This window comes from Cervus canadensis, chromosome 16 (assembly GCF_019320065.1).
Source record: "Cervus canadensis isolate Bull #8, Minnesota chromosome 16, ASM1932006v1, whole genome shotgun sequence".
Classification (NCBI taxonomy): Eukaryota; Metazoa; Chordata; class Mammalia; order Artiodactyla; family Cervidae; genus Cervus; species Cervus canadensis.
Window position 1 is genome coordinate 37,468,178 of NC_057401.1, and position 20,695 is coordinate 37,488,872.

Consider the following 20,695-nt stretch of genomic DNA (forward strand, 5'->3'; position numbering starts at 1 on the left):
TACTTATGCTTTATTGATTACACCAAAGCCTTTGACTGTGTAGGTCACAACAAACTGTGGAAAATTCTTCAAGAGATGGGAATACAGACCACCTTACCTGCCTCCTAAGAAATCTGTATGCAGGTCAAGAAGCAACAGTTAGAACCGGACATGGAACAACAGATTGGTTCCAAATTGGGAAAGGAGTACGTCAAGGCTGTATATTGTCACCCTGCTTATTTAACTTATATGCAGAGTACATCATGTGAAGTGCCAGGCTGGATGAAGCACAAGCTGGAATCAGATTGCTGGGAGAAATATCAATAACCTCAGATACGCAAATGATACCACCCTTAAGGCAGAAAGTGAAGAAAAACTAAAGAGCCTCTTGATGAAAGTGAAACAGGAGAGTACAAAAGTTGGCTTAAACCTCAACATTCAAAAAACTAAGATCATGGCATCCGGTCCTATCACTTCATGGCAAATCGATGGGGAAACAATGGAAACAGTGACAGACTTTATTTTCTTGGGCTCCAAAATCCAAAATAAAGTGACAGACTTTATTTTCTTGGGCTCCAAAATCACTGCAGATGGTGACTGCAGCCATGAAATTAAAAGACACTTGCTCCTTTGGAAGAAAATATATGACCAACCTAGACAGCATATTAAAAAGCAGAGATATTACTTCGCCAACAAACCTCCGTCTAGTCAAAGCTATGGTTTTTCCGGTAGTCATGTATGGATGTGAGAGTTGGACTATAAAGAAAGCTAAGTGCCAAAGAATTGTTGCTTTTGAAGTGTGGTGTTGGAGAAGGCTCTTGAGAGTCCCTTGGACTGCAAGGAGATCCAACCAGTCAATCCTAAAGGAAATCAGTCCTGAATATTCATTGGAAGGACTGATGCTGAAGCTGAAACTCCAATCCTTTGGCCACCTGATGTGAAGAAGTGACTCATTTTAAAAGATCCTGAATGCTGGGAAAGATTGAAGGCAGAACGCAAAGGGGACGACACAGGATGAGATGGTTGGTTGGCATCACTGACTTGATGGACATGAGTTTGAGCAAGCTCCGGGAGTTGGTGACGGACAGGGAAGCCTGGTGTGCTGCAGTTCATGGGGTCGCAAAGAGTCAGACACAACTGAGTGACTGAACTGAACTGATTCATGAGCCCCAGACTCTACTACCCAGAATGGGTGATTTGTACCAATTTCCAAACCTTTCTGACCCATACTTTTCTCTTCACAAATTACTCCAGGGTGATTGAGAGCATCAGATGAGAAACACTGGGGGAAACTGACATGATCTTTCTAATGGGTGAAAGATCAACTATGTGTTGACTGCAGGACACATACGAAAGCCCCCAGCCCAGTGTTGGGTACTCAATATTAACATGATCAATAACAATTGTCTGTTGTGTAATACAAGTACATAGGTAAACAAGACCCATCAAGTTTTAGGTGGTTTAAGAGAGGTAGCGGCTGAGGTCAAGCTCATCCCTGTTGGAAATTAGAAAAGACTTTATGAAAGAGGGCAGACTGGACCTTGAATGACTCTGCTGCCTGAATGGTGGTGGCGGCGGTGGCGGCCTTTTGTAAAGTGTCAGTTTCAGGGATGCAGGGAAAGAAGCAGGAGTATTTCTAAAGGACAGGCGTGTGTTGAGTGATGTCATGTGCCTCAACCTTTGAACTGTCTGGTGGCTGCCAGCGTGAGAACCTCCTGCCCCAGGTGCCCCCTCCTCCTGCGAGGTTACTCTGGATGGAGGTCAACGCCTGCGTGTGCTGCCGGCCACGCCCACCCGCCCCGGCTCCGCCCTCTATCACAACTCCGTTTCCCAGGCTCTCCTGACCTCTGCGTGTGGTGGCAGGTCTCGCCCCTGAGGCAAAGCCAGATTGCTGCAACCCTGGGCAACAATAGGCCATCTGAGTGTCTAAAATCCTTCCTTTTCAATATACTTAATCCAGCTTTGCAAAGTTTCAAAATGAAAAAAAATCCTGTGACCCCACCAATAGTTTAATCAGGGTAGTTCTTTAATCCCCATATCTATTCTCATCAATTTGCACCACTTCCCTGGTTACAAGTCTTCCTTCCAAAGCAGTTTTGCAACATGATCTGTTCAGCTTTAATCCATGACACTAGTTCCCTATAAACACCTTGTGAATTATATAACTTTAACATAATTTACTTTATGACAAAATTTATCTTTCCTTTTAATTTTACTCTGTGCACAAGAATGTATATACATATATGTGTGGATGGGCTTCCCTGGTAGCTCAGACAGTAAAGAATCCGCCTGCAATGTGGGAGACTGCGTTCAATCTCTGGGTAGGGAGGATCCCCTGGAGGAGGGCATGGCAACCCACTCCAGTATTCTTGCCTGGAGAATCCCCATGGACAGAGGAGCCTGGCGGGCTCCAACTCCACAAAGAGTTGGACATGAATGAGCAACTAAACACACATACACACACATGTGTATGTGTGCTAGAAAACATTTCACCTGGGCTCCGTGGGCCTTCCCCAGTCCCCCTGTAACCTGTCATGAGGGAAAACCTGTGGGAAGCTTTGGGCTATAAAGCCTGGGGTCTCATTGCAGAGTGACTAGCACCATGGTCCTCAGTTTGGGCTGACCATTCAAGACACCTGTGTGCTTAAACAACCCCATGCCCAGACTGCACCCCATAGGAATTAAACACAGGTAGCTCTGAGGGTGATGCCCAGCACTTCTCAAAGCTGTCCAGGAAGCTTCTAATGGGAGTCAGGTTGAGAACCACGGATCTAGTTGTCAAGTGGGTCCCTGACCTTGAAGTGCTGTGATAAGCTCTGGAGGAAAGGAAGGAAATAATGACCATGGTATTGTTTCTCTTTTCCATTTAGGATGGCCTCCATCCACACAGTTACCACTTCCTCTGTCCCCACCTACATCCTCCCAACCCATCCTCTCAGGGCCACCTTGCATCACAGGAAGCATTCCTTCACCACTCCAGTGCATCACCACCTCTTCCCATCTTGAACCCCTTACAGTTAGTATGTTACAATTTAGCACTTAATTATTCTCCAGTACTTCCATTGGTCTTATCTACTCAGCCAGATGCTGTGCATCTTGTAGGCAAGGACCATATTTTCTCCTTTTTTTTTTTTTGTTATGTGCTTATGAATGATTTTGGAGCACTTTAATACCTCCCAACTAGAAGCAAACATTTGGGTACATTTGCAAGACAGGAACAGACATTATGTCACTTTCAAAAATGCACTTGACCAGAAGCAGAGTAGATACGCTGTAAAGAAATTATAGCTTTCAGTTCATCCCTCTGCCAGATATTAACAGGATTTAGACAAAACACAGGGTGGTTTTGCCTGGAAGGCGATTTTGCTGAGAAGGAGGCTGCAATTACACATAAAGTATACTGCAGTTTTAGGTAAATGAATTTGAGAGCTGTGACAGAAGGCAACCAGGTGGTATGACTTGATTTCCAAGGGTTTTCGGTCTTGGAAATCTCTTGGTTTTCTCTTCCAGAAAACAGGAAGAGTCAGAAATACAACAAGCCACCCGCCAGAGAAGCCCCTTCTCATACTGATCTGCAGAATTCAAGGACTACCTCCTCTATTTTACATGTAAGTGCCACCGAGTCATCTAAAAATACTTGCACAAGTTCTTGTTTTCAAAGTCAAAAAGATCAGGTTTTTGAAGGGTGGGCTAAATATGGATGCAGACAACATATATATATATATATATGTATATATATATATATATATGTATTTGTCTCTATACACACACGGCTGGGTGGTATTTCTTCAAATACCACAGTCCCAGCAGTGATTTTATTTAGTCTGGTTGTTCCTAAAACAAACACACATAACTTTAATTAAACGCACATCCAAATGTAGGGGAAACCATCTTGAAACAATTAGCTTGCTCTATGGTGAGAGGTTTTAGGGCAATGGCATCTCCCCCTTCCTCACCTCCACCGTGGAAAGAGAACAGATGGGCTGAGGGAAGCCAAGCTTGACTCTATAAACACAGCCCACGGCTGAAACTCTCTGCCCGGCTCTATTTTGTTCTCTTCTGACCCAAGACATCACCCTGCTTCTACTCTTTGTGAAATGAATTTCAGTTATTCGATTGCTTCCACCCCCTTTTTTAACCCCTTTTAGATCAGTTTTAGAGGAAAAAAAATGTCAGACAAGGTTTCTTATCTCTCCCTAAAGGAAGTATCCCAGGAAGAACTGAAAAGTCTGAAGAATTACTAAACCACCCATCTGGTTATTGACCTTGGGTTATGGAAGCTTCTGGAGAATGTCAACCGAGATGGCTGCCTCATTCTTGGGACTTTCTGGGTCGTCCGATTCTCTAGGTAGTGAGGGCTGAGTTTGTCTCTACTGAAGTTGCACTGGAAGCTGGGAGAGACACGTGTCAGGTTGTGATGTTCACCAGGACAGCTTTTTTCCTCTTGAGCCCCAAGTTAGTTCATCCCTAACAACTTTACCCATGAGATAGTACCAGCAAAAAGTGTTTTCTCCATTAGAACCAGGCTGAAAAGTTCACTTCCACAAATAGCAGCCAAGTGCCTCTTATAAACCTGGAACAGTGGGAAAGATGAATACCACCACTGAAATCATAGGATCCCTGTCCTCAGAGAGCTTCCATGTTGTAAGGGATTTGAGTCATTCAGAAAACACAGATCTTGGGGGCTTCCCTAGCAATCCAGTGGTTAGGACTCTGCACTCCCAATGCAGGAGGCACAGGTTCAATCCCTGGTCAGGGAAGTAATATCCTGCATCCACATGGCATGGCCAAAAAAAAATACAGATCATATTTAAGTTGGAGAGACTTTTCTACATCAAGTTTTTCAATCAAGATTCTAGTATTTCAAAGAGAAGACAAAGGACTGAGAATATCAGGGAGGAAGGCATTCTGGACTAGAGAACCTGGGGCAAACGCCTAGATGGTCTCACAGGAGAGGAAGGCAGAGAGCAGACAGTGCCACCTCCAGCAGAAGAAACGAGTAAGAAAACAGCAAAACAAGGACAGGGCCACCAGGAGGCCCTTGAAAGCCAAAGTCAGGAATCCAGGCTGTTAGGCAATAGGAAAACACTGTGCATCACTGAGCGAGATAACAAAATGGGTTATCACAAAAGCTCACTAGAAGATAGGCCTCCAAATTCAGTTTGATATGGAAGTGTGCATAAATCAAAGGGTAAACCCTAATGAGTGGGCATAGAATGAGGCCAAGTCCTGTCAAGGACCTAACTTCCAGGTATGTGATCTAGTCTCACCCTTTGGAGACAAATGAGAACATTCTATACACACCCTCCACCAAATGCAGGCCCTGCAAGCTCCAGGGGGCTGATGGAGCCAGAGTTCTTGAGGGAGGAACATTGTGCATTGGCCCGCCCTGAATTCAGAACTGCTCCTAGGGAGTTCCCCATTCCCCTGACACCAAACCCAATGCGCGCGGAAAGAACAGGAACAAGGACAGCAAAGTCTCCATAGCTTGAGGCACATGCACATACACTCAGGCAGGAAAGCACAGATTAGACTAACCCAAAGCCAGAAGTGCAGACTTGCAAGGTAAGAATGCTGAAACCGAGGGAACAATGCTGCTTGTGGCTCACTATTACGGCAGACACTTGGCCTTGCAGAATTACATGGTACCAAAGGGACGGGCTTTCCTGGTGGCTCAGACAGTAAAGAATCTGCCTGCAATTCAAGAGACCCGGGTTTCATCTCTGGGTCAGGAAGATCCCCTGGAGAAGAGAACAGCTACTCACTCCAGTATTCTTGCCTGGAGAATACCATGGACAGAGGAGCCTGGAGGGCTACCATTCATGGGGTTGCAAAGAGTCAGTCACAACTAAGCGACTAACACACACAGAGACAAAGGGACAAGAGAGAGGATTTCCAACCCCACAGCAACCCCACTTCCTTCTCAACACTAAGACCATTAGATCTGAAAGAAAATATGAAGTCAGATAGATTTAATTCTATGGTGGCTTTGAAAACTAAATTCTTACCGTTATCAGTTAATAACTTTAAAAATCAAAAGGAACAGTCCAACCAGAAAAGTTTAACTTTAGCAGATGATGTCTTATGAAAAATCTTGCATGGAAAAATTAATTATCTCCTCTCTTCCTTTTGCACAGTGTCTCTCTAGTTTTCTAACTAGGTGTCACTGAAGGGAAAAATGGTGGCTTGTAAATGCAAAGGCAGAGATATTAGAAATGGCTCAGGGTTAATTTAGGGAGAGATGTGTCACATGGACCTTAGTTTTATCATCTTTTAAATGGAGGTGGTGATTTTTTTTTATAACTGCTGTGTGCATTTCTAGTTGAAAAGAACAGAATGAACTGATTCATGCTACAATAAGGATGAACCTTGAAAACATTAATCTGAAAGAAGCCAGAGACAAAGGGCCTCGTATGGTATGATTGCGTTTATATGAAATATCTAGAATAGGCTGATTCATAAAGACAGAAAGCAGATTAGTGGTCGCCAGGAAGAGTGGGAGGGGAAGTTAAGGAGTGTCACTGTTTAATGGGTGTGGGTTTCCTTTTGGGGTGATGAAAAATTTCTGGAACTGGATGATGATGATGGTTGTACAACACTGTGAATGTACTTAATGCCACTGAAATGGATACTTTAAAATGGTTAAACTGGTAAGTTTTATGATGTGCATATTTTACAATTAAAAAAGAGAGAGAAGAGAAAATAAATCTGACCATCTGTTCTATACATAATGAATATCTTATTAACAAAAGGCACAGATTGATCAAGGTGATCATAAGTATGGCAAAGCTGCTAATTTAAGTTTTCTTTTTTTTAAAGTGAGTATTGTCTTGGACAAAACTATCACGAACACTTCCCTTCCCTTTCTCTGGGGTGGCTATAAAGGTTGTCTTGTGCAGACATCTGCAGAGCCAGACTGGGATGTGAAGGAGCCTAGAAAGCTGTATGGTGATACACAGAGTAATACAAACTGCAAAAAAATCTCAGGACAGGCTTTGGAGGGTGGCCTCTGCCACTGTAGTTCTGAGAACATGAACTCCAAATATAGCATCACAAGAAAAGGTTAATTAACTCATCCAACACATATTTATTGACTATCTACTATAGGACTTCCCTGGTGGTCCAATGGTTAAGAATTGGCCAATGCAGGGTTCAAACCCTGGTCTGGGAAGATCCCACATGCCAGAAGAACTAAGCCCCTGTACCACAACTACTGAGTCTGTGAGCCACAACTTCTGAGCCCATGCATCTAGAGCCTGTACTCTATAAGACAAACCACCATGAAAAGCTCATGAACCACAACAGAAAGCGGTCTCTGCTCGCCACAACTAAAGAAAGCCTGTGAAGCAGTGAAGATCCTGTGCAGCCAAAAATAAATAAAATTATTTTTAAAAGAACACTATAAACCAAGCCGCTGGCTAGATAATTCCAGCTGGGAACTGTAAGGTCACAGTCCCTTCTAGCAAGGAAATTATAGTCTAGAGTGCAAGAGACGTAAGAACTAACAGTTACATAAGGTTGAGTAGGCAACTGATGCAACAAAACATTAGCCAACACCCAAAGCCAGCCTACTGCCCCAACGAGCAAGCCAGGGCTCCCAGGGATACGGCCTTGTGCCCACACCTGAGACAGCCCTCTGCCAAGAAGGAAGTCAAGCTGAGACTGGGGACGGGGGTGGAGTTCAACTTAGGGTGGCTGGCCGAAAGGACAAGCCCATCTCCTACAGAACCAGACCCTGACCTGTGTGAGAACGTGTACCCTCTCCTCTTTATGTGCTGGCTAGCCTGGTTCCTACAGAAAGCTTAGCCCCTTGAGCTTCCTTGTGGCTCCCAATCAACAGAGTTGGGGTCTCTTCTATGGGATCACCCTTTTCAATGGGTACTGGGAAGAGGGGTTAATTTGGGGCTTCCCAGGGGGCGCTGGTGGTAAAGAACATGCCCGCAAATGTAAGAGACATAAGAGATGTGGGTTTGATCCCTGGGTCAGGAAGATCTCCTGGAGGAGGGCCTGGCAACCCACTCCCATATTCTTGCCTGGAGAATCCCACGGACAGAAGAGCCTGGTGGGCTACAGTCCATGGGGTCGCCAAGAGTCAGACACGAGTGAAACAACTTAGCACGTAGCGTAGCACTAAAATGGGACAATTTTCCCTGACAGTTTGCCATTTATTCTTGTTACCTCTGCTTCAATCTACACTCAATCTAATTTCTGGAGAATGGTTCTCTCTGGTTGAATCTACATGGGATACTTTTAAAAATACGGATTCCTGGTCCTCTGCCTAGACCAAATGATTCAGAATATCAGGGTGGGTGTGGCATCCATATTTTAAAAAGCACCCCAGGGTGGACTTCCCTGGCAGTCTTGTGGTTAAGAATCCGCCTTCCAATGCAAGGGACATGAGTTTAACCCCAGGTCGGGGAACTAAGATCCCACAAGAGGTGCAGCAGGACCAAAAACGAAGTTGAAAAAAAATAAAAGCACCCCAGGAGAGTCTAATGCCAGAGCTGCCAGAATTGAGCAACACTAATCTAGGACAAGAAAGGAAGGGAGCTGGCTTTATCAAGTGCTTACTGTGGGCTGGGCACTGTGCAACTTTTTACACCTGGCATCTATGGCTCCAGGCGCCCCTCCTTCATCCTTTTAGAGGTGTTCTGGCCATGAGCGTTATCACTCCTAGCAAAGGCACTCAACCTAGAAGTGTCAGGAGACCAGGAATAGATACCCCAGTTTCCTTACCCCTTGGGTGGGACAACTCTGAAGCATACTTTAAACCTAGGGTAAGCAAACTAGTTAAAATGTTAGGCTTTGTGGGCCACACAGTCCTTGTCTTAAGACTCAAATCTGCCTTTGCAGTGCAGAAGCAGCCACGAACAAGGCTGAATGAATAGTGTGGCTGCGTTCCAACAAAACCCGATTTATAAAGCCAGACAGTTGAGCCATAGTTGGCCAACCCCTGCTCTAAGTCTAGACAGATTCCCAGAGGTCCTCAGTGGGAATGAGTCTCAGTTGCTCATAGCAGTAACCTGTCAATAACATGCTATAGAGGCTTCATTCCCTTACTGTCCACTTGCTGAGATCATGGGCTATAAAAACTTCTTACACTCAAATCCACACCTCACAGCCTGCTTCTGGGGTCACCCAACCAAGATCAGTATCTTGTTTTATTCTCATAACTACCCTAGAAGCTGAATACTGTCATCTCCACTGTACAGTGAAGAAATTGAGGTGCGAGGACTACACAATCCTAGCTGATAAAAGTCCAGATTAGAAATCTAAAGTCAATAACCTCTCTGTAAGATGACCGGAGTAAGGAAGGACAGAGGGTGAGATGGTTGGATGGCATCACTGACTCAACGGACATGAGTTTGAGCAAGCTCTGGGAGATGGTGAAGGACGGGGAAGCCTGGCGTGCTGCAGTCCATGGGGTCACAGAGTCAGACACCACTGAGCAACTGAACAACAAACACTATAAATAATAAGGTTTCAAGATTATGGAAAAAAAAAAACTTTCTATTTTACGCTGTTTCTAACCTGGGATCGGATTCATTTCCCACCTATCAGTTAGCTGGTTACAAGGCTGGTGCTATTTGTTCTCTGGCAAAATCTGTGGTTACACCAGGAACAAATGTAACCATTCAAGGCAAAACTCAAACTTGGAACTTGGAGAGAGAGGAACTAGATGAAAATATCCTCTTACATATTTTAACAAGGGGTGGGTGGTGGGGGTAGTACTAGATGCACTTGCAAAGTTTCCCCAGGGACCCTGAGAACTTCAGAGAACAAGCTGAGAACCCAGAAGCGGCTGTCAGAAGCCAATCTCTTTAACTTACGCGGTCTTGCCCTCGCTGTCATGCTTGGTGGCGCTGGCCCCCTTCTTGCCCAGCAGCGAGGCCACCTTCTCGGCGTCTCCATTCTCCACGGCCTGCAGCAGTCGGTCATCGTTCTTGTTCCACTCGTTGGTCTGTGGGGCAAAGCGGACACGCAGAGCCAGTAAGCGAGAGCAGCCACGGCTATCCTGCCGCCAGGATCCCGAACCTCCCGGCTCCCCACCCTCCCCGTCACTCAAAGGAGAACCTGCCCCGCAGTGGGCAACTTTAAAAATACCTTTCCCTTCACCATGGAGACACCCAAAAGGACTGGTTTCCCAAAAGAAAACATCCACAGTTCAATGAAATAGCGGCCGGTCACCAAACTCTGAAACAAAGCAACTTCTTTCAACTGAAATGGGGAAGATGAAGCAACTTTCAAAGACCAAGAGGCCAGTTTACACATTAGCTTATTTGCGGCTAAACTTGACAGCTGGCACCGCAGAACACTGACCTTTGACCTGGTCCACAGCTCACTGGACCCATAAGGGGACAGGACCAACCGGCCACCAGCCCAAGGCAGCCTGAGGATTTACACACGCGACGCCCCGTCTGCTTTCACTGTCACTGCTCCTGGCCAGTTTACTGCAGTTTTGAGTCGTATGCTGGTTTAAAGCAGTTGTCTAGGCTTCCAACTCAGCAGAATCTCACCAGAAACAAAACTTCCTCCTGAACGAGCTATTACACATCAAATGGCCCTGAGCAAAGTGTCCACCACCACGGACCCTCAGCCCCAAGAGAATAATTCTGCAAATGGCAGTAACAGGAAAGCTTTCAGCGGCACAAGAATCTTGTTAAGGGATAGAGAAGATCTTGATATCAGAGCAAAAAGAGCCTTGAGTACTAAGAAGTGTCCAACGTGGAAGGGCAGCGGTGAGCCACTGAAGATTTTAGAATGGAGAACAAACTCGTGATGGCAGAAGAGTCAACAGGAGGTGTGTGAGGCATGTAGGGTTCACAGAGGAGGAAGAGACCCTGGGAAACTGCAAGCCCAGCCTGCTTTCCAGACACACCCCCACCGCACCCCTGCTAAGCCTACTTTCTGGCGCCTCCAGGGATGGACACCTCTGCCCTGAAAGGGAATCTTCCTCTCTCCCCAGCACTTTCTACAGACAGGTCTCTAGGGCTGGCTGCTTCCCTGTGACCCTGAAAATAAGAATCACCAGGCAATTCATGTTAAAGACTCTGCCCTGGACCACTTCCAGGAAAATGTAGATAGAGGAGACACTGGAGATTTAAAAGTAACAAGAGGGAATCTTTTAAAGGACTGCAGTCTTCCATGGGCTCAGGACAATTTGCATCTCTCTGCACTCATAGAACCAGAAAACTCAGTAAGACTGTGCCTCTCACAGAGCAAGGGTGGGGCCAGCAGATGGCCCCAGCACTCCCTCCAACCCTAGCCTAGAGGCAGGGCTTTCAAGAAAGCCACAGGCCACGGAAGAGGTAACCCAGGGCTTAAGTCAGAAGTTTGCTTCTCTGAGAGTCTCAGGGCTGGATATCTTCCATTTCTCAGGACATTCTCCTTTCCCCATGAAAGGGAAGTCCTCCTTCTCCTTGCCATCACTGAGTCCAAGAACACAGCGAGAGGGAAGTAGGTCTGAATGAAAAATCATACATCTGTCCTCTAGGCTTCATGAAGTCCAGAACACCACAGGGGTACTTACATGCTTCAGATAGTAAGTCACCTGAAAAAAAAAACAAAAACAAAAACCTGTGTATGTCTCAGTTTCCCAAGGCTTTGAACTGAACAATCACTGTTCTTGCTCTAAAACTTAAAAGGTTTAATCTAGAAAATGTCCAAAGCCAAACTCTGCTAAGAATTATTCTAGAATTGCATAGTCTATGATGATGGCAATGTTCTACATCTGCAACTGTCCCAAAACTGTAGCCACTGAGCCAGTGATTCTCAACCAGGGGTGACTGCCCCTCAAGGGACATTTGGCAATCCTGACAGGTAGTTTTGATTGTCATGACTAGGGAGTCCTACCAGCATCTGGTAGGTAGCTGGGGTGATGCTAAACACCTTACATGCTCGGGATACCCCTCTCCCCGCAACAAACAATTATCTGGCCTCAACCACCAATCTCGCATTAGCCACATGTGGCTATTGAGCACTGAAAATGTGGCCAGTGAGACTGAGGAACTGAATTTCAAAATTTAATTTTAGATATCAAGTGCCAGTAGCTAGTGGATATCACATAGAACAGTGAAGCTCTACACAAAGGCTCTCTAAACATTGTTTAGCAAAGAAAGAACGTGTCTAGGCCAAAATATCTACCATTCTCCTACAATTTACTCACAGAGAAGACACTGGTTTTATCTTTTATTACAAATCAAGTTTCCTGAGACTTCCCTGGTGGTCTAGTGGTTAAGATTCCACACTTTCAAGGCAGGGGGCGTGGGTTTGACCCCTGGTCAGAGAACTAGGATCCCACATGCCACGTGCCATGGCCAAAAAATTAATAATATAAATTCACATGTATTAAAAAATTACTTAAAAAAACAAATCAGGCTTCCTACTGAAGGGGAACAGAACAAATACGTTGCCCAAGGCACAAGTGTTTGTCAGTAGAATTGCAGCCTTTACTTAATGACAAAATGTAGCAAACACTAAGAGAAATGGATTGCAGCTTACTTCCCTCCAGACTGCATTTTACAAGCCACAACAAAACAAAAAAACGTTTACTGAAGCACATTTCCAACCAGTTATTCCTATCTACATCATCCCAACTGCTCCATTATTAGTGCTGTCTTTTAAAATCCTTCCCTAACTTAAACTGACCCAATTAAAACTGGATTGCGAAGATCAAAAGGATATTAAATCTCAGAGGACATGATTGAAAGTACTTAAGGAAAGAAAGGCCACATGAAAGGATTTTCCTTCTCAGTGCAACTAAGGCACTCGACTCTTGGTTGAGAAACATCTGATTGCAGGGGCTCCCTAAAATTAGTTACATGTGCATCTGTTACTGGACACACATTCCTATGCCCGACACACAGTGAGGCCCAAGAAGCTGAGATGTTGGAATCTGGCACAGAGAAAGGTTTATTGCAGGGCGATGCAAGGAGAAAGGGTGGCTCATGCCCCCCGTCCCCCCAAAACTCTGAACTCCCTGAAGGTTTCAGCAAAGCATTTCTAAAGGTCAGGTGAGGGAGGGGCGTCCCAGGGTATGTGATCAGCTCCTGCACAACTCTCTGAGTGGTTGATGGCTGGTGAACAGTATCTGTTCTTAGGGGCCAGAAGGTCTGGAGGCTCTGTGCCCCTAATCATCAAGTAGTTCTTCCATTTAGTTGTGGTTTTCGAGCATCTGAAAAACTCAGGAAATGTGTATGAGATATTATTATTTAGGTACTTCAGAGGGGACCCACAGCAGAGAATATGGAGCGGGGGGGTCTGTCCTGGGAGGCCCCATGGCGTCCTGCTCAGTTACAAAGGTACTGGGAGCATGGTTTTGCTGCAGAAGCCATGAAGAGTTGGGCGCCCACACACATGTGCACACACTCCATACCTTGCCCCAAGCATTTCTTCTATCTGGCTATTTCTGAATTGTATCATGTATAATAAACTGACACTAGAAAGTGAAGTGCCTTCCTGGGTTCTGTCTGGTATTTCTAGCGAATCATCAAACCTGGAAAAGGGGCTGTGGGAACCCTTGGACTTTATAGCTGGTCAGTGAGACATATGGTTGGCCGAGGACTTGAAACTGGCATCTGAAGTGGGGACAATCTTGTGGGACTGAGCGCTTTAGCCTGTGGAATCAGATGTTAACTCCAGAGCATTAGTGTCAGAACTGAACTGAATTGTTGGACACCCAATTTTTGTCAGGAAAGTTGGAAAACTTTCTTCATATGAAGGACACCCCACTCTCATATCTGGTATTGTAAGCAGATAGGTTAGGGGATCCCTGGAGAAAGAAATCCAGGGACGGCTTTCTTGACAAAAGAGAAGCCACTCTGTCCTAAGCCATTTTGTGATCTGAGTCTGGCCACAGTGCTTGCCCTTGAACAAGTCTCAGTAATCAGGGAAAACAAGGAATGCAGAAACAGAAAAAGGCAGTCAAACAATAGTGCAGTGACAAAGCAGAGTCCTAGTTCCTCCTCAGGGGACAGACATAATAACAACAACACATCTTTGAGAAGGGCTTCCCTGGTGGCTCAGACGGTAAAGAATCTGCCTGCAATGCGGGAGACCTGGGTTGAGAAGGGAATGGCTACCCACTCCAATGCTCTTGCCTGGAGAAGTCCACGGACAGAGGAGGCTGGCGGGCTATAGTCCATGGGGTGGCAAAGAGTCAGACACGACCGAGCAACTAACTGCCTCACATACCTGCAGGAACTAAGTCCCCCACCCAGGTGGAGGATGGAATGATGATGTTGAGCCTCCTGACTTCAATTAACTAAAGCTTGGATTCTGTTATCTTTACACCCCAATTCTATGCTGAGTTCTCCTCTGCTCAAGCCCCTGCAGGAATATGAATGTTGCTGTTCAGTCATTAGGTCATGTCCAATTCTTTGTGACTCCATGGACTGCAGCATGCCAGGCTCCTCTGTCCTCCACTATCTCCTGAAGTTTGCTCAAATTCTTAAGTCAGTGATGCCATCCAATCATCTGGTCCTCTGCTGTCCTTTTCTCCTCCTGCTCTCAGTCTTTCCCAGCATCAGGGTCTTTTCCAGTGGAATATGGATGTACCCTTAGCTTAAAATTTCCCCCATTTTGCTGTTGGGGAGGCACTGGTTTGGGTGAGATTCCCAGTGTTCCCTTACTTGCTTCAATAATTAATCCTTCCTTCTCCAGATCTCTGGCTTGGTTGTGTCTATTGGCTCAACACCCATGATAGGTAAAGTGTGAACTTTTGCCATAACATTCCAAAGTAATTCACTCACATTCTGGAATTGAGGAAGATTTCGGGAGCCCACCATCACATCAGCAAGTCCTCTCTCACCACTTTCCATGGAACCCTTCTCCCTTATTGGCAATCCCAATAAGGCAGGCTCAGGGCAGACTCAGCTCTGCCTCACACTGGGCTCCTGGCCCCCTTAGAACAGTGTTCTCAACCTCGTACTGGGTTACTCAAACATTAAAAAAAAAAAAAAAAAAATATATATATATATATATATATATATAAAGAAATTTAGCATCACATGCATAATATGTAATAAGGCTAAACATTCCATTAAACTTTTAAGTATGTAGTGGGTAGTGATATAAAATATATTTCTTATTGGGATATCACAATAAAAAATAAATGGACATCACTGCTTCAGAGTGCAGTCAACCCATCCCTCCGCCCACAGGGGGCAGCCTTCTAAAGCCCAGCGCACACCCTGCAGGCACTTCCAGCCTTTCCCGGTGACCTCTCTCGGCTTCTCCTCCCAAGGGCCCGCCCACTCACCTCCACTGAAGCCTGTAGTCTAGACTGGATGAAATATCACGTCCTGGCTTTTGTGCGCCAGCTCAGCATGTACTCATTTTGTCTCCAGCTCCCTTAAGGCACTGACAACAGCCTTTATTTCTTACCCCCGTGGTGCCGAGTAAATGCTCAGTATCTGCTGATTTTAGTAGGAGTTTCTTCCACAGTCTCTGACTTGGGAAATGTTTTTTTCATTTCTAAAACTCTTTCATCCTTTTGCAAAAAAAAAACCTATTTAATCATGTTTCAGATTTTTTTTTTTTTACAGAAGCTAAACAAATCCAGCTCCCTCAACTTTTCTTTCTAAGGCCAATTTTCCAGGATTTTAATCATAGATACACTTCCTCCAAATCTCTTCCCAACCAAGGATCCACGCTTCATCAATTCATCAGGGTAAACCCAGTGTCTCCCAGTCACGGGGATGGTCTGGGAACTGGTTAAATACACAGACTCCCCCCAGGCCCCATCCTGGAGGTTCCAGTCTCAGTGAGCTAGGGGGTGGGGCTGGGGAGAGAGCCCTGGACTGATCCAGGTTCAACTGGATCTGATTGCAAGTTTGGGAACAACCGGAACCCATGCTAAGGCTAAGCAGAGAATTTACTTGGAAGAATTTTCTTCCTCCACAAAGTGTTATTAAGGACAGGGATGGGAGAAGAGAAGAATTCTTCACTTTTGTCTCATGAAAGAAAGTATTTCACTTCCTACAAAAGCTTAATAAATATACTAGGCTTTCCCTAGGAGTTGCATGTGGAACCCATGTATAAGACATGTATAAAATGTTAACGAAAGCATTGCTCATAATAGGCAAAATTTACAAATAATCAAATATCCAATAACAGAAGATAAGTAAATTTCAATATAACCAAGCAATGGAATACAACACTGCAATGAAAGTGAATGAATTACAACTGCATGCAACAACATGGACAGACAGTTAAAACAATATTGGTGAAAGTAACTTCCCTTGGGGCTCAGCTGGTAAAATTCTGCCTGCAGTGCGGGAGACCTGGCTTAGATCCCTGGGTTGGGAAGATCTCCTGGAAAAGGCTACCCACTCTAGTATTCTGGCCTGGATAATTCCATGGGCTGTATAGTCCATGGGGTCACAAAGAGTCAGGCACAACTGAGCAACTTTCACTAACTAACTAAGCAAGACACCAAAGAACACAACAGTATGACTGTGCGTGTATAAAGATAAAAATAGGAAAAAAGGATCCATATTGTTTAATGGTACATATACATAAAGATGATAAAACCATAAAGAAAAGCACAAGGTTACCATAGAAGTCAGGATAGTAGTTTGGGTAGAGGCATGGCATCTGATCAGAAAGGGACATCTTCTAGAGTCTGGCTCAATTTCCTGACCTGGTTATAGTGCCTCTTGCCGATGTTCACTGGGCTTCCCAGGTGATAGTGGTAGAGAACCCGTCTGTCAATGCAGGAGATGTAAGACACGCGAGACACACGTGTTTGATCCCTGGGTCAGAAAGATTCCCTGGAGGAGGGCATGGCAACTCACTCCAGTATTTTTGTCTGGAGAATCCCATGAACAGAGGAGACTGGTGGGCAACAGTCCATGGGATCACAGTCAGACACAACTGAAGTGACACAGCATGCAGCATGCACAGATGTTCACTAAAGGCTACATTCTCGTTTATTGCACTTTTCTCTATATGTGATTTATTTCACACACACACACACAGAGTTTAGAAAGAAGACTTGTGGTTCATTTTCTGGTCAAACCAACACCAGATCAAATGCCTTTGGAAGGTTTGCATTCTTACTTGATGTCTTCTTGTCTCTACACTGAACGGAGCCTGCTGTCAAAATACAGTTGTTTAGGAGGCCACACAAACCTCCAGGAGAATCTGATAAACATATGGACTTTACTCAGAATAATGTACAAACACACAAACGTTCGCATTCAAAAGAGGGTTCTCCAGCTTAAATCCCTAACCCCAGCCCATCCACAAGCCCAAATTAAGAATTCCTGGCATAGAGAAAGACACGCTTCATATTTTTAGTGCTTCTAAGTTGAAATTCCAGCACCAAAACCTCCCATGTAGGTGGTATGGAGCAGGTTATTCACATCTGAGTCTCTCTATTCCTATCAATAAGCTGGAAGGAATTCTACCTGGTTATACAATGTAGTTGTTTAGTCGCTCAGCAACTTATGACCACATGGACTGTAGCCCGCCAGGCTCCTCTGTCCATGGGATTTCTCCAGCAAGAATACTGGAGTGGGTAGCCATTCCTTTCTCCAGGGGATCTTCCCAACCCAGGTGTCGAACCCATGTCTCCTGCACTGGCAGGTGGATTCTTTACCACTCAGCCTAATATAAAGGGCCTGGCACATATAAGGCGCCAAAAAAAAAAAAAAAAAGTGATTATGATTAGGCTTGAATTAGATGATCTGCACTGTTCCATTTTTGGTTTATGCTCTGATTCTTTCAAAATGTACAAATTAGTAAGGATGGTTCACAATCCCTTCAAAGGCAGTCAACACCTTAAATTTGCAAATTTTCTACTATGCTCCTTAAAAAAACACACACACACATTTTAAAGGGCTCTAGAGAAGACATTCGCAGACATGAAATTAACTATTTTAGTGACTGTGGCTCACTTCTCCAGGAGACTGTTTAAACAGACACTATTTCAACAGAGCATGCTGGGCCCCATTTGCAAGTTCAGGAAGCCATATGTTACGCTCCGGAGACATGTGTAATGTGTCAGCTATGAAGGGCAGCATGTGGGAAAGGCAGACCTTACCTTCCATGTGGGCTCCAAACATTCCTGCTAATATATCACATAGGGGATTTTCAATGGCTGGCCTGTAACTGTCCTATTCATCAAATCATTTCCAAATGACACTCACTTACTTAAGAGCTTTTCCTTCACGCTTGGCCTTTTGAAAGTCTAGCATGCCTCCTGCCAGGATAGCAGAGATCCTGTCAACCGCGTGATGAACACTGGGCTTTGGCAACTGGCAGCGTCTGCCCCTGGCCAGACATGGCATCACCTTCTTTTATTTTGGTTTAATCACTGGGAACTGAAAAACCAGTGTAAACTGAGTGGTCACAGGCAGCGGGCTAGTGGGCAGGTTTGAGTTTTGGAATATACCAGCCCAAACCAAAATAATCCAGTGGCACAGAGTGATCCAGGAAGAGAAAGTTTCTTAGACTTCCTTTGGGAAAAATGCTGAAAACCCTAAGGATCAAACACTTGCATAGCTCCTGTTGGATGGAGCTTGAACAGCCATCTGGAGAGGTCTATCTGAGAGATTATCTTTGGAAAGACAGCATTTCTCTCTCTAGTTTATGGAAAGGAGACTGTTTTGCCAAAACAATCAGTTAGGCTAAAATGAACATTAGACAAAGGAGACACCATTTTCACCACTGGGAAGGCCTCAGATTCATACCATCCGGGGAGAAAAAAAGAACACATAGCTCTCATTTTAAGAAAGAGGACAAGAAGCTGACACACTTCAAGCCAGATGGTATTTTTCCCTATTGACTACCAGTCAGTAATTATTAGATATCTACCTTCTAGGTGTTCTAAGGTGCTTAGTCGTTCAGTGGTATCCGACTCTTTGCGACCCTACGGACTGCAGCCTGCCAAGCTTCTCTATCCATGGAATTCTCTAGGCAAGAATACTGGAGTGAGTAGCCATTTCCTTCTCCAGGGGATCTTTCCCAGTCTACAGATCTTACATTCATGCATTTGTTCTTTAAATCATTCAAACTCTTTTACATGATTGGCATAGTCTTTACTGAATTTTCTACATATTGAGACAAAATATAGCAATATGAGAAATATGCCAACAATATAAAACAAGACATCAGAGTGAAAAAGGGAGTAAAATTGGAAATCAGTCCAATAAAAGAGAGGGACAACTTTCAGCTGGGGTGGGAAGGCTATTTGACTGGATGATAAACTAGACTCTGTAATGAGCAATATTTACATTAATGGAGAGAAGACACAACAATTGAAAAATGCAAGATGTATTTAGATGAGAGTGTAAATAGTGAGCTGATCCAAGTGAGGCCTTACAAGACTGTCCTTTTTAGCATCCATGGAAAACCCAGAAAATTACTAATACACCAGGACTTTAAAATCTCACCATCCTCCTGTCTAACAAGCCCAGCAGCATCATAAAAAGCCTTCTATATAATGTTAGCTACTTCGGACCAAAACATAAGTTCATCTAAAATGAGTTTCCCTCTCCCCACACTTTTATGTCAGATTATTCACACATGCAGGCTATGGTGTGTCTGCAAATCACTCTGAAATCTGTCAGCTTCCCTCTAACAGACTGTGTTATGTGATTACACATAAACGATGCATGCTATGACATGGATATAACACATTATCATAAACACCTCCATCCAGAAACAGGCTGGTCCCCCCACCCGACCCACTTCACAGATCACCCTATTCATTTCTCCCTGCCCCTCACTCACTGCTCATCACTGGACCAGGTCACTTCCCCTTGCTGGGCTCTCCTGTCCTCCTCTTCCATAGCATTTGGCACAACTCTAATTAAATAGTATTCCTAAAATGTCTTTAAAGGTCTGTCAACTCTCACTGGACTATGATTCAATCCAGTCCAATGGCCAACGGCCGGCCAATGGCCAGCATCTGTCTTGTTTGTCATAAAGCCTTGGCCCCTGGCCCACTGCTGCCAGATGGTAGGGGCTCAAGAGCTGGTCCTTCACCAGCTTTGTTTTTCTTCCTCTTACTTCGGGAGCCGGTACTGATTAACCCCTCCTCGTTTGATGCCTTTGTCTTAGTCCCAAAGGTACATAAAGGCTCCATGCTCCTATCAAATGCCTTCTTCTGACTATGCTGGCCAGTGTTAAAAACATTATTCTATACGTCAAAATCACGTCACATGAGGTAAAAACAGTCTCATGGGAACAGACAAAAGCTTGGAAACAGGTCAAACCAATTTTACCCTTCAGGGAGAAAAATGGTTCCATCCAATTCAATTGGGCTCAAGCACTCATTTATTTTATTTACATTTATCAACCCAGTGTGTGTGTGTGTGTGTGTGTGTATGTGTGTGTGCATGCTACTATGCAAAGCCCTAGGGATGAAAAGACGGATATGAAGTAATATTGACCCTGAAGATGGTTCCATCGAATTCATTTGGGCTCTGGCACTCATTTGTTTTATTAACATACATCAACCCAGTGTGTGTGTCTGTGTGTATTACTATGCAAAGCCCTAGGGATAAAAAGATGGACATGAAGTAATGTTGACCCTGAAGAAACTGACATACTTCTGAGGATAGAAACATACACAGTAACTACTACATCATCTGTCAGTGCTCAGCCAATGATGTGAACTGAATCCTATCAAAGCCCACAGGGGATACTATTACTACCCCAAACAGCCAAAACCATATAGTTCTAAGAACTGTACTATAGTTCCTGCTTA

General features: G+C 44.6%; 1 protein-coding gene across 11 annotated transcripts in view; it reads right to left on the reverse strand.

Annotated features, from left to right (window-relative positions):
* RAI14 (retinoic acid induced 14) overlaps positions 1 to 20,695 on the reverse strand; it is a 160,724-nt gene that overhangs the window by 53,268 nt on the left and 86,761 nt on the right. For 6 of the 11 annotated variants that reach the window (XM_043488752.1, XM_043488748.1, XM_043488753.1 and 3 more), the window contains exon 3: positions 9,810 to 9,940. In XM_043488752.1, coding sequence (XP_043344687.1) covers positions 9,810 to 9,940 — 131 coding nt within the window. Of the gene's footprint in view, positions 1 to 9,809; positions 9,941 to 10,083; positions 10,201 to 11,509; positions 11,531 to 20,695 lie in introns of those variants that run through there. The other 5 variants (XM_043488745.1, XM_043488746.1, XM_043488747.1 and 2 more) reach the window with 3 other exon arrangements.